General features: G+C 43.3%; 1 protein-coding gene across 1 annotated transcript in view; it reads right to left on the bottom strand.

Moving 5' to 3' along the window:
* Nucleotides 1–19,900, bottom strand: part of LOC102818791 (cytosolic carboxypeptidase 4-like) — a 1,058,651-nt gene that overhangs the window by 897,883 nt on the left and 140,868 nt on the right. The window contains 1 exon segment of the mRNA XM_006867161.1: nt 17,505–17,542. Within this exon segment, the coding sequence (XP_006867223.1) occupies nt 17,505–17,542 (38 nt within the window).

Genomic DNA, 19,900 nt, shown 5'->3' with positions numbered 1-19,900 from the left:
TAGAAGGAATACACAGAGTCACCGTATCAAAAAGAATTGGTCAGCATTCAACCATTTCAGGAGATAGCATATGATCGAGAACAGAAGCTATTAAAGAAATAAGTCTAAGCTGTACTGAAGACATTGACAAACAACAAGCCTTCAGGAATTTATAGGATATTAATTGAAATGTTTCAACAAATATTTACAGGATGCAAATTTCGGAGGCAACTAGCTGACCAACTGATTGGAAAAGATCCATATTTGCACCCATTCCAAAGAAACATGACTCAGCAGAACGCAGAAATTATTGAACAATATCATTCAGATCACATGTAAGTAAAATTGTGCTCAAGAGAATTAAAAAATGGTTGCAGCTCCATCGAGAGAGAACTGTCATAAACTCAAGCCAGAGTCAGACGAGGACAGGGAACAAGGGATTTCATTGCTGGTCTCAGATGGTTCTTGACTGAGAGCAGAAAAAACCAGATGTATTTTGGTTTGCTTCATCCTGATTGTTTTGTTTTAGTATACCCAGGCAATTGGGCAGGTAAGTGACTCTGGTCTCTAGTTTGATAGCATTTAGGGACTTACCCTTGTCTCTAAGTGGATTTGGTAGTGAGGAGGAATGTGGGTACAAGGCTGTGATCACTCAGAGCAGTTGAAAACAGGCGGGCGGGTGTTGGCTGCCATCCATCACTGATCTAGTGGTCCTGGGGTGGGCGATGGTACTCACTCAGTTGATGAGGCCACAGATGTGGTGAGTATGGCTGGGTAGGGACACTAGCTCCCGACTTCTGGGGATGATATTAAAAAGGGAGGAATGAGGGGAGATAGGAAAAGAAAGAAATGTTTAAAAAGCAGAGGGTAGGGGAAGAAGTGAGAAAATGAGAAACATGAAAAAGAAGAAAAGACAAGACAAATGTGGCACACTTCTGGAGCTATTCACCAAACCCAGCTTCAGTAGAAATGTAGTGCTTGCTCTCTAGCAGCAGGCACCCCTGAATGTTGTAGGACAGGGGCAGGCACCCCTAAATGCAGAGGAGACGGGAGAATGGGAGACCTGCTCAATCAGACCAGAAAAGTGGGAGAGGGAAGGAAGAGAAATAAAAAGAAAATAAAAAACAAGAAAGAGCAAAGAGTTGAAAAGAAAGTTAAAAACAAAAACAAAAAAATCTGGCACAGGTGTGAGCTGCTAAACACAACTGGAAATGAGAAATTCATTTCAGGGGAGCATGGTCCACTCTCCAGAGCGCAATTGGAGCAGGTGCTGCTGACCACATGGATAGGGATAGTGGGTACATGCTCCATTCATCAGATAAAAAAGAGAGGGGGGGGGAATCAAAAAAGAAAAGAAAGAATGAAAGAAGAGGATTATGATAGGGAAGAAGTAAGAAGACAGAAAAAAAGAAAAAGAAAGAAAAACATACAAACTCCCAGCATAGTCCTGGTGAAAGTGTTAGCTACCAAACATGGCAAAACCCTCAGTGCTTGCTCTGTGGAAGGGCTGAGCACTGCTAACCATGTGGATAGAGGGAACACAGGGGCACCCACTCCATGAAATTCAACTTTAAAAAGTGGGGGACTAAAAATGCAAAGGAAGAGGGAAAAAAGGGAAAGAAAAGGAAAAAAAGAAATGAAAAGGGAAGAGTGAAGAATTCAGAAGAATGATTTTTGTGTGTGTGTGTGTTTTTTAATGTCACAGCAATGGCAGTTGGGGGCAGAAGCTGGACTGGCCACCAGGTGGTTGGGGTTGAAGGGAACATGCCTCCAGTCACCAGAACATGCAAGGTAAGTGGGGAGGCCACAGCTCTCTGTTTACTGATCACCAATGTGGATGTTGGTGCAGACCTAGGTGGGCAGAGTCAGTCCTCCAATTGGAAGGCAGCTACAAAGAATTCACAGAGGTCACACTGATCCAGTTGGCAGTCTACCATGCCTTGTTCACTGTTTTCCTTCAGTCTCTTCTTCTCATCAGTATTTGATCTACTTCTTCATCTTTCCTTTGAATTTCTGGGTCCCAGGATTGGCACTATACCCATTTCACTTAGTTTCTCGAGTCTTTGTTGTAGACGGTTTGGATGTTTCATTTGCCTGCTCAGCCATCTTGGATCCTCCTGGACAGCATACAGTGTAACCACTTTTCTATTGCTTGGTTTAGTGGAAAATCTTTGAGTTGTACTTCTCTGACAGATTTCTGCCTTACATAGTGTCTGACTTTTGCAGGTAGGACCACCTAGACAATATTAGCTGAGCTGATACCAGAGTCCAGGTTTCTTGACTCCATACAGAACATGGGAAGAATCTTTGAAATATGAAAATTTTCACTTTGAGCAAAGTCACAACTGAGTTTAAATTTCAGGTCCCCTACAACAAACATAAATACTATTACATCCTCCACCCTGCATTATCAGTAATGTTCCTGTTAAGTGCTGCCAGATTGGTTCCAACTCATAGCAACCTTGCATAGAGTTTCTGAGGAGCAGCTGGTGAGTTTGAACCATTGTCCTTGACCTTGTGGCTCACAGTCCAGTGCTGATCCTACAGCACCACACAGGGAGTACAATTGTCAGTAATAGCAACTCTTAATCTCAAGTGGATACATGGACAGGCAGGGAGAAATAAATACATTCCAGAATTCCAGATCCCTATTTACCATTTGTGGGATCTCAGGAAAAACTAATCTAAATCAGTTGCAGTCACATGGACTCCAACTTTTGGTGACTCCTGTATGTCAGAGTAGAGCTAGTGCCATAGAATTTCCAATAGCTGTGATCTGTGAAAAGTAAATTTCAGGGGCTTTCTTTTAAGACATCTCTGGATGGATTCAACCTTTCAGTCATTTGTTGTTATTGTTGTTGTTGTTGTTAAGTGCCATCAAGTCAATTTCGATCCATAGTGACCGTGGATCTGGTTTGCAAGGAGCAGCTGGTGAGCTTGAATCGTCGAACTTGCAATTCAAACCGACCTTGAAGTCCAGCGCATTAGCCCACAGTGCCACACCAGGACTCCATTTTAGTTAATAACCTCTCATAAACATACTTTTCATACTTGTAAAATGTAGGTAATAGTAACACAAGAGTCCTCTTGAAGATTCAGATACAATTGTTTGGGTTACAAAGCTAACAGTTATGATCATAATTCGCTGAATGGACTTTGTTGTTGTTAAGTGTTGTTGAGTCGTTTCTGACTCATAAAGACCCTCTATAGGGTTTCCAAGGAGCAGCTGGTGGATTTGGACCCCCTTGCCGTTAACAGTCTAGTATTTCTCCTACGCCACCACCAGCCTTCCTGAAGGGACTCTAATACACAGCAATTCTGTTAGCACTCCTCATTGTGGGCCAGCAGTAAACATTTCATGAAACATTGTCCAATTAAATGAGAGATAGTTGTGGAAGGGGAAGAGGCATTTGGGCACTTTCCTTAAATGGTGCTTTCCTGAACTTAGCTTGGAAGGCCAGCTAGGAAGGTCCAGCTTATGGTGGACAGCAAACCTGGAAAGGTAACTGTAAAAATCTGCTAAACAGAGGCAGACCTCAAAAAGCGATTTAGGATGATCCCCGCCCTCCATAAATCCTGCTCAATCATTCTCACATCACAGGAATGCAACAAATTCAGTCTGTTTTTCTAACCTCAGGCTCCACTCACCCTGCCTCCTCCCAACTCCCTTAAATAATGGCTGAGCAAAAGCCTCCGAGACCATCTTCAGCTGCTAATTTCCTTCAAGACATGCAAGCTGCTAACGCTGGGAAACACAGATAGTGTGGAATAGCAAATATGGTCAAAATTAGATTAAAATAACCTCCTGATAAACAAATTACTCACCGAAATACATATCGGATTAACGCAGCGAAGATAACTTAAAAAATAGCACCACCACCTGGCAGGAGTAGGAACTACATGTGCTGCTGTCCATGGACTCTACCCATTAGGTCCTTGAAACCTTCTGGGTCTGAGAGTCAAAGGATTCCCGGAAGGGGAGCAACTAGAGAAGGGTATTGATTTTTCAGCATAAACTTTTTAAAATCTTTCTATGTACTGATGCAAAATACGTAAATATTTGGCAAAGAGGCCTGAACTTCGAGCCAAGAAAGAAAAAGCAATGTGCCAAGTTGACTGGCATATGACATTATAGGTGTCGATTTCCTTCCTCTCTTCCCCTCTCCCACCCTGTTGTTTATCCACTTCCGCTGATGCTCAGCTTTGGAGCAGAGACTCTGGCCCCTCACAGCCAGGGTGGGGTGAGGATAGCCTTTGATGGTTCCTGTTCGTTCGGATCCTTCCTTCCTTGACAATCTTACCAATACTAAGTGCTGAGTCACTCCCCAACTCACGGTGACCCCATGCACAACAGAACAAAACACTTCTGGATCCTAAGCCATCCCTAGGATCTATCATTTGCAGATCATACTGTTATGAACCTTAAGGCTTTAACTGGCTTTTTTTGTGAAGGGAAGTTTCGGTGTTTCTGCCCAGTCCCTCTTAATCTGGAAGCACTCCTAAAACATGTTCATCATCATAACACCACACAACCTCCACTGGAAGATGGGGGTTGGCTATGCATGAGGCCCATCGGCCCGGGAATCAAACGTAGATGTCCCACATGGAAGGTAAGGATTCTGCCGCTTCTAACACTTGTTATTGTTAAGTACCATAAAGTCGGTTCTGACTCACAAAGACCCTGGACAGGGTTTCTAAGGAGTGGCTGGTGGGTTTGAACTGCTGACCTTTCAATTAGAAGTACAGTGCTTATTGTCCTTTCAGCATGTGGTCCAAACCTCAGTTCCGACACCTGTAAGATGGGGATAATTAAAAACTCCTTACCAGGCTAAGGATGGCTACAGTGCCTGACGTAACAAAGACTGACTCAGTGGTTGAGATTATTACCATTCAATCCAACAGCATGATGAAAGTAGCTTGTGATGCCACATTCATTCAGAGTCAATCATAGCAGCCCATTCTAGTGTGACAAATGCAAAACCTATCAATATCATTCACGGCAGATGCTTGGCTCATCACAGAAATAGATTGCACACTTTTCTAGAAGTTATGATGGAAGAAGAGACATCAGGTCTATGATGAAACTCACAGTTTATTCTTTCCAGGATTAAGAATTGAGTCAGCGTTGTCACTAAGTCATGTTGAAAGCAAACCATGAGGCTTCATTCTGGAAAGTCCTGGGGCAGTGCATGTGCTTGACTACTAACCAAATGTTGTTGCATCTTCTTGAACCCAACCAGAGGCACCTCAGAAGAAAGACCTGGCAATCTGCCTCCAGAAGGTCACAACTTAAAAAAAATTCTGATAAAACTCAGTTCTACTCAGTAGCAACTGATCCAGGTTGTGGGTGCATATGTAAATCAGGGAACTGGAATCCTTAGTCAATGTAAGTGTGTTAGTGGCTCATATGGGTACAGTCTGGTAGCATAGTGGTTACGAGTCAGGTTGCTAACCTCAAGATCAGCAGTTTGAAACTACCAGCTGTTGCATGGGAGAGAGATTAAGTTTTCTGTTCCTATAAAGATCTACACCCTCGGAAACCCTGTACAGGGTCGCTATGGGTCGGACCCGACTCGATGGCACTTAACAACAACAACAACATAAAGATCTAGTCTTGGAAATCCTATACAGGGTTGTTTTGAGTCGGCACCGACTGCAAAGCACACCACCACCACCATCATGGGCACAGTCCTGGTGTGGCATTGTGGGGTAATGTGCTGGACTGCAAAGTCGGTTTGAACTGCAAGGTCGGTGGTTCAAGCTAACCAGCTGCTCCTTGGAAACCCTATACAGGGTCACCATGGGTCAGAACCAACTTGATGGCACTCACAGTCTTATGTGAGGTCCTGAGGGTATAGTAGCGGTCTCAATCCCATGGAGCCCAGTGGAGAAATATACATACTGTATTGTCCTGAAGTGTCATCAATTTAGTTCCGACTCCTAGCAACCTTGCATGGGGTTTCTGTGGAACAGTTGGTAGGTATGAACTGCTGACCTTGCAGTTCACAGTCCAGGTGTGATACTACAGCTCTACACTAAGACTCCATAAATACTGTTGTTGTTGTTGTTGTTAAGTGCCATTAAGTCAATTCCAACTCATAGTGACCCTATCTAGGGTTTCCAAGAGCAACTGGTGAGTTTGAGCCATCGACCTTGCAGTTCAAACTGTATTATGGTCCATTGATTACCCTAGAGTGCCACACCAGGACTGTATACACATACTGTATGCACATATTGTATATACATGCAAAAATACACGATTCATTCATTACAGTTATATTAAGTTCTTTGAAGTTTCATCAAGAGTTCCCAAAAAAGTCTTAACATGTATACCTAATGCTGAGCAGTGGCAGTGGCTTGGGTGGTATTCAGGGAAGACCCCCTAATAGACACATTTATGTTGAAATCTAAAGAAGAAGACATGAGGGGTGGAAAGGTCATTCTCTTTCTCTGGTCACTAGTTTCCACTTATGAAATCCGGAGGGGTGGGTCAGTAGATTGCCAGGTTCTAGGAAGCACGAGGTTTCTATGAATGTGTCTCAGGGGACACCTTGGGGAGAGTCAATAGGATATGAATGGGCAGGACTCTGAGGTCCCTACTCATAAACAATAGAAATAAAGTGTGTCCGTAGAACGGTACAGCTGTACTAAGTAACCTTAAGGTCTTTGCCAGCTCTCATACTTCATCTCATGGCTCCCAGCTAGAAACTGAAAGGAGAAACCCACTCTGTGAAAGTATTGCCTGTGCTGTAAGCCAGCTGATTGCAAGTCCTACATGCAGGTTACAGACCCTCTGTGCGTACGCAAATGTAATGAAAATGTAGGCTACATGTATCCACCAGTCAAAGGAGTCATAATACCAACCATCCCAACTCATACACTGCCATTCTGTGGATTCCTCTGATCCCCAGTTGGCAGCATTCCTGGCTGCCATGCACAGCAGATGCCCACCGAGAGCATGAGGTTATCTGAGCATGATTTGGACTCTCAGGGCTTAGAAGTCACTTCCTTCCCAACCTCCTAGAGCAACAATCTGACAGGATGTCCCTGTGAGCCAGCCAGACAGAACATTAACTAGGAGGATTAGGGAGAAGCCTCGTCTCCCTGCCAAAGTTCCCATTAGCTCTCTTCTATCTCTTCCGTCCACTTTTCTTCTCTGTCTTCCTTTTCTAATTTGCTCTCCGGCTCCCGACATCCACTGCAGAACCCAACTTCTGCAAATCTCCAGATTTTGTTAAATGCTAATTCTTCAGCTGGAGAGACCTATCATTCCCTTATTAAGATTTAGGACCTGGACCTGAAGGTGTTTCCTGATTGTAACGGTGTGACCTTTAAAGATGGGTAGCAGGGTGAGACACTGAGGCTTCATCACCACGGTCCCTACTTCATCACCGCGGTCAGTCCAAGGCATGGACAGTCCACTGTCACATTCTCATTCCACTGATACATCCAGGCGCACACTTTCTCAAAAGTGTATTTCTAATTAATGCCCAGGAAAGGGAGGTGAGGGAGTGCAGAGACACAGTGAGAGTGGAAGGGGTAATGAGAAAATTAAAGAGGATAAGGGGGGGAAAAGACAGGCAGAGGCACTTGCAGGTATGTATTGTTGCTAAGTGTTTTCGAGTTGATTCTGCCTCATACCTCACCCTGTATAAGGTTCCCAAGGCTTTTAAATCTTCGCAGGAGCAGAAAGGCTCCTCTTTCTCCCACAGAGCAGGTGCGGGGCTTGAAACGTGGACTTTGGGGTTCATAGTCCAGACCTAATCATATAGAGCCACTGTTTTCCCTCGGGTACATATACTGTTGTTGTTGTTGAGTGCCGTCGAGTCAATTCCGACCCATAGCGACCCTGTATAGGGTTTCCAAGGATGCTGGTGAGCTTGAACCACTGACCTTGCAGTTCAAATGACTTTGCAGTCTAATGCATTAGCCCGCAGCGCCACCCCAGGACTCCCAGGTATATAGAGAGGTAGAGAAAAAAATGAGATAAAGAGAGCTGGAGACAGGTAGATGTAGAGGTACCGAGAGAAATACAAATATATAGAGATGAGAGAGTTTGAGGGAAGGCTAAGAGTAGAGATCCCACTGGAAGTACAGATACAAACAACAGATGATAGCGACATGGAGCCAGAGATAGGGACAAGAGTAGCCATGGAGGTAGAATGACAAAGATGATATAGCAATGAGATAGGGGTAGAGTCCATGCTATAAAGATGCTAGAGTGGTACGGATGAGATCTCGCTAGAACTGAGGGAGAAAGACAGAGTGAAGACAGAAAAATCAAGGAAAACATGTTGTTTTGACAGATGAGAGAAAAAAATCACCTACCATAGAAGCAGCACTGTTTCTTAATCAAAGCTTTATTAAATTTTGTCAATAAAAAGCTAAGTGTTTTTGGATGGGATAAAGTATAAAAGGGCAAAGCTTTCAATACAGAAAAAGATCACGTTGGACTTAAACACATTTAAGCAGAGGAGAAGTGAGAAACAGATACAATGAAGTCCATAGGATTTGGAGGAGACCACGCTACTCATGAAGACCCTTAAATCAGTAACCCTTCTGCATTTGTAGGATGCCAAATTGCTGGAGCTTTAGGAAAAGGAACCTGAGACTTTCATGTTTATTTTGCCTACTGTTGCTCAGGAGCAAAAAGAAAGGAGAAGCATCACTGAGTTCATCTTTCTCTTCTTACTATCTACCTAGCCAACACAGGCTTCTCACGCACTCGGTACTTGATGGAAGAAAGAACTGAAACACGATAGTGAAATCGTCCTAATGTAAGTGAGATGTTCCTTCTCTTTTGTTTCCTTGTGACTGAGGATCACCTCTAAATCTTCCACCCAGATCCCTTCTATGGTCCCTCCGTCCTGTTTCCCTGCTGCTATTAAGGCTTGCCTGCCACTAGGCATCCTCCCCTGACAAGGCCTTCTCTTCTCGGCTTCAGATTTCCATTCACACACATGCTTACTGTCACAGGAACATTAACTGTCTCCAGGACAGTAGATACAACCTTCTGGATTGATTTAGACTGGGATCCCTGGTGGCACAAATATTTAAGCACTTGGTTGCTAACCCAAAACTTGGCAGTTCAAACCTACCCATCAGCACCATAGGAAAAAGTCTTGGTAAGCTGTTTCCGTAAAGATGGCAGTCATGAAAACCCTATGGGACAATTCTACACTGTCACAAGGGGTCACTAGGAACCAGAATCGACTCAATGGCACTGAGCAACAATGTCGATTTTCCAATTTTATACTAATCTCATCAAAGCCAGAATGCTCAAGGTTTAAAACCAATGTCCCTTTAGGAACTAAAGGTTCACATAGACATTCCCATGTATTAGCAATATTACATATGGAATATCAGCCAAATGGAAAGGTTTTAAATCTTAGACAGAAACTAACTTGCTGTATCTAGAGTCAACTGACTTGAACTCATCCCGAAATCCAGATATGCAGACATTCCAGACAGTCTTAGTTAAATGCAAAGAGAATATATAACAGCAAGTCAACAAGTATTAGGCACCAAATCATAGAAACATTTATTAACCAAAACTATAAAAATGTGAAGCTATTGTTTCTCAGCGCATCCTCCTTTTAGCTCTGTACTGCTCTGAAGGTGGTGTTTCATCTCTCTAACACTTGCTGGAGGAATTCTGCACTCTTCAATTTATAGCATGTCAAAATAGCAGCCTGAAGGGATTCAAATCAGGTTCCTTTGAAATGTTTTCTTGAGTTTGAAGAACAAAAATAAATCTGAAGGGGTAAGATTGGGACTGTAGGGGGGATGATATAAGGTTTCCCGAAGAAATTTACATAGGACAGCCCAAGCTACCCTCAAAGATTCAAATGGGGAAAAAAAAAAAAAAAGAAAGAAAATTTCCTTGGCACAATATTCCTGGCCTTTTTCTCAGCAATGATGTTTTAAATGTTATTCAAACTTCTTCATAAGCCCCTGTGATAGTTCTCTGTCCTTTGAGTAAATCTATCAAGATTACACCTTTGGGATTCCAGAAACCAGTCATCATAACCTTCTAAGCTGACCTCTCTGCCTTGAATTTACTGGCCCCGCGGATGCCCTCAGAAGCCATCATTTTGACCGCACCTTTCTTTTGAAGTCACTGAGACAAAGCTTTTGTTATTGTTGTTTGAAACACAGTCACATCTGTTGTGACTTACAGCAATCTTCGATGGATTTCCAAGGAGTAGATTTGAACTGCCAACCTCGCAGCTAGCAGTCTAGTGTTTATCCTACAATACTACACTAAAACTCCCTAACTAAACTAAAACAGAACTTGTTGACAGCCACCAACTGATCACAGAGGCATGTTTAAACACACTTTGTTTGGAATAAACCAATGCATGTATGAACTAAAACCTTAGTAGCAATATACTTTTACTTAGTAAAGCAACTGGGATATTCCATGGCATTCATCATTCCATAGTAATTCTCACCTATTGCAATGACATCATCCAGACCTAGGCCATCATGGGATGCAATTGTTTGGTTAGACTAGTAGCAATGTGGAGGTGATGGAGAAAGAGAGGTGGTAGAGGGACAGATAGAAATATGAAAGCGGTGTAGAAATGGTAGAACAAAAATGGCAACCGGTTGGTGTGTTGACACTGCCTGCCCCTCATCCCAAGTCCATGACCAACTATACTGTTTAAACACAGACTTCCTTCTCACTGAGCTCAAGTGTAATGTCAGATCTCCCTACCCACACATCGGATTTGGCATTTGAAGGGAACCTATTTGTCCTCCTTGGTTCAGGATCTTCTTTCTCCTCCTCTGACCCATTCTTGGCAATACGTGCGTGTTAATAATGACATTCTGCCATTGGTATTGTTACCTCCTTTGAACCCATAGGAATAACACTGATATTGGGGGATTTAAGACAATTTATGCAGGAAGGAGATGTCTATAAAATACCAATAAGAAGTTTTGGGTGGGTTTTTTCTATGAAATACCAATAAGAAGGTTGGGGGTTGTTTGAAACTTTAAATGGGTTTCAAGGAAAGTTTGGACAAATCTATCTATCTATCTATCTATCTATCTATCTATCTATCTATCTATCTATATATACACATATATCACTGAGTCTCAATTGGCAGCAATTTTGATCCTCAGGGGGGCATTTGGTTGTATATGGAAACCTCTTTTTTGTCACAACATGAAGGACATTGTCACTGGATCTGGTGATAGAGACTAGGTGTGCTGCTAAACATCCTTCAGTGCACAAGACAGACCTCACAGCAAAGAATGTTTTCAATCTGGAATGTCAGTAGTGCCTAGGCTGAGAAATTTTGATATATATTGAGGCTGAGTATTTCGTGGTAAGAAAGAATATTTGAGAATCACTAATCCAACTCCCTCATGTTATAACTAAAATCCCTAAGAGCCAGTCAAAAGTCTGCATGAACAGCTCAGAAGAATTAGCAAAATAACTCCATGTGTCTTTCCAATGGAATAATGGGACCTGTTGCACACATGGTGGATGGCAGGCCATCTGGTCCCTAATGGTCAGTTAGTGTTAGTGTATCTGAATAGAGATCAAAATTACAAATATTAAGATCATTGGTTCTATCCATGAGTTTGTTGAATTCAGGTAGTAGAAGACGGTCTTGCCATTATTAAACATAGAAATATTACAAATCATTCCAGTCCTTGAGTGGCACAAACAGTTAAACACACAACTAGTTAAAAAGCTGATGGCTTAAACCCATGCAGTAGCACCTTGGGAAACAAACCTGGGGATCTGCTTCCAAAGGGTCACAGCCTTGAAACCTACGGAGGACAGCTCTACTCTGCACAGAGGGGTCTCCATGGGTCAGGACCAACTTGACAGAAACCAACAACAGCCAGGTTGTGTACAAAGATCCACAAAGAATGCGCTTTCCCTCAAAAGCTGGCCGAGATGGACAACAAGCAATTCAATGCTTTGTAGTACATGGCGGGGTGGTGGGAGGAGGTCCTATGGGTACACAGAGGAAGTGCATCCAACTAGTCTTGCTGGTAAGAGGAACTTTTAAAAGAGGAAATGGCACCTGAGCTGAGCTCTGAAGGGAGAGTGGAGATGAGAAATTCTGGAAGCTGAACCATCTAGCATGGCACGCTCAGTGTGCTAAGCATGGGCAGCATGCTGGAAACCCTACCTAAGTGCTAGGACCTCTAATCAGTCTACATTTGTACTACCTACTGGTAGTGGACTCAAGTGTGGCAACAGTAGTGAGGTTGGCCCAGGATCGGGCAGTGTTTCATTCTGCTGTGCATAAGGTCGCTATGAGTCAGTACCAACTCAATGGCACCTAACAACAACAACAACAACTGGCTTCTCTGGTCCATGCACCATATTTCACATCAATACAGTTAATAACCGACAAATGACTAACTACCTTTAGACTTTTACACATAGTGTGAGCGGTATGCTGTCGAGTTGATTGTGACTCCCAGTGACCCTGTGTCTGGTTTCTGAGGCTGTGAATCTTTAGAGAAGCAGAAAGTTTCATCTTTCTTCCATGGAACACCTGGCACTCTGAAGATGCTTACCATGCTGTTGGCATCCCAATGTATAAAGCACTACGTTACTCTCCTGATACACGGCTGTTGCTGTTGTTAAGTACCGTCATCTCTGTCCCAACTATAACAATCTTATGTAGCATTTCCAAGGAGCGGCTGGTGGGTTTGAACTGCTGATCTTGCAATTGAAACTGACCATGTGGTCCAGTACATAGGTACATTTTAGATCAGAAGACTACTCTAAGGGATAAAGGTGCATGTAGACAGGTAAGTAGGCCTTAATCAACAGGGCTATCGTCCTACAAAACATCTTCCCATGAAATTGTAACGGTTAGGTGGGCAATACAGGAGAAAGCCACTTTCCCAAGTCACTTTCCCAAGTCAACTGGCCTCATCGGCTCCTGAGCCATTCTCACATCTTTCCATTTTATGGGCCAACACCTCCCCCATCTTGCTGCATTAAGCACTGGGCACTATCATTGGGAGTCCTGGTGTGGCACTGTGGCTTAATGCGCCAGACTGCAAAGCCGTTTGAAGTGCAAGGCTGGCGATTCAAGCTCACCAGCTGCTCATCAGAAACCCTATCCAGGGTCGCTATGGATCGGAATCGACTCGATGCCACGTCACAACAAACAACAACTATAATTGGGAGCGACAATGTGAGCAGTCAACAGTGAGAACTGAGATGCCAAACCCAAGGCAAGTTTGGTCTTATTGAGGAACAGTGCCCTTCCCAGGACCCACAGGTAACACTTTCCTATCTCTTCCAAACCCAAGACTTCCATAACTTCTTGCTTTCAACTCCCTAACCTGCTGTCTCCACCTTCACTCTACCTGCAGGTCATGAAGTTGTGGATGGACTTTTGTGTTACATGAAGTTTTTGTAGACCAAATGAAGTCAAGCTTTAATTTTTTTCCTTCAGTCTATAAAGGGCAACACCATGTGATATGACTGTTTCTCTATGCTTAGAGTTGACAGAGATGTACGGTTAGAGGGAAACGGTGTTTCCATCTTTATTTATTGATAAGTTTTATTAAAGTTCACCTATTACCCACAGGCCTCAGGCTCCCTCTAAAGAAACAAATATCACAATTGAAGCTGCTGATTTCCAAGGTGCCAAATTAAAATAGATGAAGAAGTGAAGAAGGGAAAAAATGAAAACGTTCCACTGAGTCATTTACTCACATGATGCCTTCTATGATATTTCACACATGAGACTGACTCCCGATATAATTAGGTCAGGACTATTAGGCAAATATTCCCAACTTATTCAGACCTCCAGAGCTGCTCTTTTGCAATTATTCAAGTAACACAGAAAACAAGCCAATTTTAATACAAATCTGTTGTTAGCATCTACACTTCCCAAGTAATTTCTTACATTCCACATCCCTAAGAGTACAGAGGCATAAGCTGAGTTGGGAGCTAAACCCCAAATTCCTGATTCTCCAGAGGACAATCCATTGGAAACTGGAGCTTGTATCCAACAGTTCTTCAAAGCCGCTACTCGACTTAGAGGGACCTCGTACTCTACAGTAGACAACTCATAGCAACCCTCAGTAAAGCAGAACAGAACACTGCCTCGTCATCACTGTTGTACTTGAGTTCATTGTTGTAGTCTCTGCGGCAATTCATCTCATTGGGGGTCTTCCTCTTTTTCACTGATCCTACTTTACCAAACATGATGCCCTCTCCTGGGGCTCGTCCTTCCTGATAATGCGTCCAAAGTACAGAAGATAAAGTCCCACCATCCTCACTACTATGGAGCATGCTGGCTGTACTTCTTGCAACACAGCTTTACTCACTCTGATAGTCCAAGGGATATTCAATATCCTTCATCAGTACCGTAAATCAGAGTTCTGGGGTGGTGCACTGGACTGTTAACCAAAAGGTCAGAAGTTCAAACCCACCAGCCACTCCTCAGAAACCCTAGACAGGGTCACTATGAGTCAGATCCTATTTGATGGCACTTAACAACTACAAATGGTAGTGTGCTTGGTTGTTTATGTGCTGTGGAGTTGGTTCCGACTCATAGCGAACCTGTACAGGGTTTCTGAGGCTGTAAATCTTTATGGGAGCAGAAAGCCTCATCTTTTTCCCATGGAATAACTGGTAGTTTCAAACTGCTCACCTTGCGGTTCGCAGCCGGATTCATAACCATTACGTTACCAGAGCTCCTTACAACTGGTAGCGTAGTACTTATGAATTGGGCTGCTAATCTCACAGTCAGTAGTTTGAAATTACCAGCTGTTCTGCAGGAAAAAGATGAGGTTTTCTGATCCCATAAAGATTTGCAGCTTCGGAAACCCTGTACAGGGTCACTATGAGTCAGAATCGACTCCATGTCACATAACCACAACAACAACTACAACAAACACTACCATGATTCAAAGGCATCAATTCTCCTTCAGTCTTCCTTATTTATTGTCAAGCATTTGCTTGCATATGAGACAATACTCACCTTAATCTTAAAAGTGGTTTTAACACGTTTAAGAGGTCAGAGGCCTTGTACAGCAATTCTGTCCAATATAAAATATCATTTGATTTCTTTACTGCTGCTTCCATAGATATTGATTGTGGATCCAAGTAAAATGAATCCTTGACAACTTCAATCTGTTCTCTGTTTACCATGATGTTGCTTAGTGGTCCAGTTGGGAGGATTTTTGGTTTCTTTATGTTGAAGTGTAATCCATACTGATGGCTGTAGTGTTTGATCTTCATTAGTAAATGCTTCAAGTCATCTTCACTTTCAGCAAACGAGATTGTGTTATCTTCGTATAACAAAAACCAAAGCAAATTCACTGCCACTGAGTAAATTTGGAACTATAGAGAGCCGGGAAGACACAGTGAACTGCTCTCTAAGGTTTACAGTGCTACAAATCTCTATAGAAACCTCACCTTTCTACTGCGAGTGACTAGTGGGTTTGAACTGCCATCCTTCAAGTTAGCAACCCAATTCTTAACCCAGCGAACCTCCATGTCTTCTTCATCTGCTTAGCCCAGTGTCTTCTAGTTGAGTCCAACTCATAGAGACCCTATGTAGTAGTGGTAGGAAACCTCTGGGCCACGGACCTGTAGAAGACCCTCAAAATCATTTGGTCTGGTCCTGCCAAGGCAACCACAGTTCCAGCCATCACACTGTTGTTGTTTAATGACTTCAAGTCATTTCCAACTCATAGCAACCCTGAATAGGGTTTCCAAAAAGAGGCTGGTGAATCTGAACTGCCAACCTTGCAATTCTAACCACCTTGCAGTCCAGTGCATTATCCTATAATGCCACACCAGGACTCTGCCATTACATTGTTGTTAAGTGCCATGGAGTCAGTTCCCACCATCACCTTGTTGTTGTCAAGTGCCATTGAGTCGATTTCGACCCATAGCGACCCTGTATAGGGTTTCCAAGGTGCAACTGGTAAGCTAGAACCACCGGCCTTGCAGTTCAAACAACTTTGCAATCTGATGCATTAGCCCATAGTGCCACACCAGGACTCCTTAACACTAGGGGTGAGTTAATTAAAGTTTGATCAAATAGATCAGGTTAATTTTAAGTTGATAATTTTATATGGCCCACAAATGTTGTTATAAACTTTGGCAGAAAAAGGTTTCCCACCCCTGCTGGGTGGGCTTTCTGAAACTGTAACCTTACAGGAGCAGACAATCTTGTCGTTGCCCCATGGAGCAGCTGGTGAGTTTGCAGCTAGCGGTCCACAGACTCACCCACATCACCATTAGAGCTCCTTCACCTGCATCTAACAGGTTGTTAGTGAGGCTCTCTCCAGTCCCGATGCCAACGTCTTCATATAATCCAGCTTCGTAGGTTATATACTCAGCATACAGGCTAAATACAACCCTGATACACACCCTTCCTGATTTTCAACCTCACATAATCCCCTTGATTGTCTTTTGGTCTACGTACAACCTCTGCATGGGCACAATTAAGTGTTCTGGAATTCTCATTCTTTGAAACGTTCTCCATAATTTGTTAGTATCCACACAGTCAAATGCTTTTACATAGTCAATAAAACACAGGTAAGCATCTTTCTGGCATTCTCTGCTTTCAACCAAAATTCATCTGATGTCAGTCATGATATACTCTTTAAGTTCAGATTGGTGACCTTAAGTATGTTGCTGTTGTTACTAAGTGCTGTTGAGTCGGTTATGACTCATAGCAACCTTGTGTAGGGTTTCTTGGTAGCAGCCAATGAGCTTGCAGTTCAAACTGACTTTGCAGTACAGCTCATTAACCTGCCTTAAGTATTCGTTGTTGTTGTTAAGTATTGCCATAGAGTTGCTTCTGACACCTAGTGACCCTATATAGGGTTTCCAAGGAGCAGCTGGTAACCTTGAACCACCGACCTTGCAGTTCAAACCAACATTGCAGCCCAGTGCATTAACCCATAGCACCACACCAGGACACCACCTGAAGTATGTGTATGTTGTTCAGTGCCACCGAGTCGGTTCCAACTCATAGCGACCTTTTACAGGGTTTTCAAGGAGCAGCTGGTGAGCTTGAACTACTGAACTTGTGGTTCAAACCAACTTTGCTGTTCAGTACATTAACCCACAGAGTCACTGCAGGACCTTAAGTATAGGAATGCCTAAACCAAAGAAAACAAAACAAAGCCATTACCACAGAGTCCATTCTGATGCCTGCTGATCCCTTGTGTTACAGAGCAAAACAACTGCATGGAGTTCTCTTAGTTAAAATCTTCATAAGAATAGATCAGCAGGCTTTTTTCCCATGGGGTTCCTAAGTGGGTTTGAACTGCCAACCTTTAAATTATTGGTTGAGTACAAACTGTGACCAAAAATATGACAAAACGGAGAGACAGAAACTCCCTCTCTGCACTTGTTTTTGGAACAGCCATAATATTCTCCATTTCACTCCAACGATTCAGACCATGGCTCTACTGCATTACAAATCGAAAATGAGCCATGGAGACTGAAGAGTATCTTTCAGAGAATTCAGAGGGGAAAGAAATAACCACTTTTCAAAAGAGGTACTTACTAGATTTCAACAGTGCTGCCAGAACTTCCACCGCTGCCCTAGGGAAACAGAAAGAAAAGTGGAAAAGTCAATGTCCAATAGTCTTTATGTCAGCCCATGGAGCCCACAGACAGCAAGCTCATTGCAGCCACCAAGCAGTGCCATTATTAACCAGGTAGCAGGCATTCTCTTGATCATCCCATTGGCCATCAAAGAGGTGTAAATGCAGAAGCAGCCTGGAGCACACTCTCCATCTTGCAAATGTGCCTCCGGGGTCCCCTCTGCTGCTGAAAATCTCTTCCTTTCCTGCTCATGTCTCCTACCTTCCACCTACCTCCTTACTCAGAGCCTGCTTTTTCTGTTGTCCACCCTAGCCAGGGTGTTTGGCAGTCTCTGGATCTGTGTACACTGGAACTTTGGGAGATCACAGGGTGGGGATAGGATTGGGGGGCCTATTCAGTGCAGTAGTGCTGCACAAGTTTCTTGAGACACTTACATCTCATGGGACACACTGCAAAACTTTGACCCATTGAACAGCAAGACTGCTTTCCTAAGGAGGAATGTCGTTGCACTGAGAGTATTGCTTTCTTCCAAAGAGAAATTTTGCAAACCATTGTTGTTGTTGTTAAGTGCCATCGAGTTGATTCCAACCCATAGCAACCCTGTATAGGGTTTCCAAGGAGCAGCTGGTGACCCTGAACCACCACCAGCAGTTCAAACAGCTTTGCAGTCTGGCGCATTAACCCACAGCGCCACACCAGGACTCCTATGAGAACCAAAATGCCTTTTAGGCCACATCTTGGTGATTCTGCAATCTGACCCTTGAACCTGAGGAGGACACACAGGGACCATCACAAAGAGAGGGGGAACTTCACGAGCATTAAGAAGACCATGGTGTTGTTCTAAGAGCAAGTTATTTGCTTTTTGAAAGAATAAATAGCTCATCATTGTGGTTGTTGTTGTGTATTTTCAAGTTGATTCTGACTCATAACCATTCTATGTTGTTGTTGTTGTTGTTATGTGCCGTGGAGCCAGTTCTGACTCATAGCGACTCTGTACAGGGTTTCTGAGGCTATAAATCTTTACAGGAGCAGAAAGCCTCATCTTTCTCCTGTGGAGCAGCTGGTAGTTTCAAACTGCTGAGCTTGCAGTTCACAGCCCAATTTGTAACCACTACGCTATTAGAGCTGCCCATACAGTTCCCTAGACTGTAATCTGTATGAGAGCTGATTGCCACATCTTTTCTCCCACAGAGTAGCTGGGGGTTTGAGCTGGTGGGTTTGAACCACTGACCTTTTGGATAGCAGTCAATGTTTCACTGTTGTGTCACTAAGTCTCCTTAGCTTATCATCCAGGCCTGCTAAACAGTGCTCTGTTAAAACCCACCGCCCTTGTGAGAATCAAGGCAACAAAGCACAAGAGGCTGGGCTACCTGTCAAAATTGATAAGCAGGGACTTCAAAAAACTTGTGGGAAAATTCCATTTTCTTTCAATTCCATTTTTCCACTAAGTTTTTGAAGTCCCCTTGTATAAACATGAACAAACCTGGAAACCCCAGTCCTAGAAAGCTCACTTCCCACCTTCCTTTCCATTTGTTTCTTTCCTGGCCTCTGCCGGGTTGATGAGAGGGTACTTCTCCTTGCAATATATTATCTACTATCAAACAAGAGAGACAGCAGTTAAAATAAATTACAATACCGCGAAAGTAGAAAATGCAGCATTTGAGATAACATTGCTTCACATTATCTACAAGGAAGTTGTGTGATAGCAAAGGCCGGGGATTCAGGCCCCAGTGAAAATCTACAGCAAGAACGACGTTCCAACTCGGCAGGAACAACACAGTCTCAAGGCAGAGGGAAGGAAGGCACAGCTAGGACCCACTGATGGACTACTTCATGTATCCCTCCCAATCATGTTGCTCTCTAAATCAACTTTCTCCTTTTTTAGCTCTACTCCTTTTTATAATCCACATCATTTCATGACAGAAGGGAATACACGGAAGGCATTGGTGGAAATCAAATGCATCGTAGAAAATCTAGAAGCGGCGGGGCTTGGGCTAGAGTAAAACGAAAATCAGTATTCTGTCTAAAAGGGAAGACTTTACTCAGAGAAGAATGACAGCCTGGAAACCGGAGAAGAAAGAGGATGTTCAATGAAAACCACCAAACTCAGTCCTAGATCACAGGCCAGGTCTGCAAGGGGTGGCACTGCATGTCTGTTTTTTGTGAACTTTTGATTTGGAAAGTTGATACACGAGATGAAGGCCATTGAATGAGGAACTCACTAGTGGTGGTGAGGGACACAGCAGTTAGGGAGGTGAGAGGTATCTGGGGCTCCAATGAAACTAATGACAGCAAAATGTGAGAGTCTTGCTACCCAAAGTCCTCTCCTCATCAACCTCAGCATTTCCTAAGAGC

This window comes from Chrysochloris asiatica, unplaced genomic scaffold (assembly GCF_000296735.1).
Source record: "Chrysochloris asiatica unplaced genomic scaffold, ChrAsi1.0 scaffold00101, whole genome shotgun sequence".
NCBI lineage: Eukaryota > Metazoa > Chordata > Mammalia > Afrosoricida > Chrysochloridae > Chrysochloris > Chrysochloris asiatica.
Note: the sequence above shows the minus strand (reverse complement) of the source record. Positions and strands in the feature narration are given on the sequence as shown.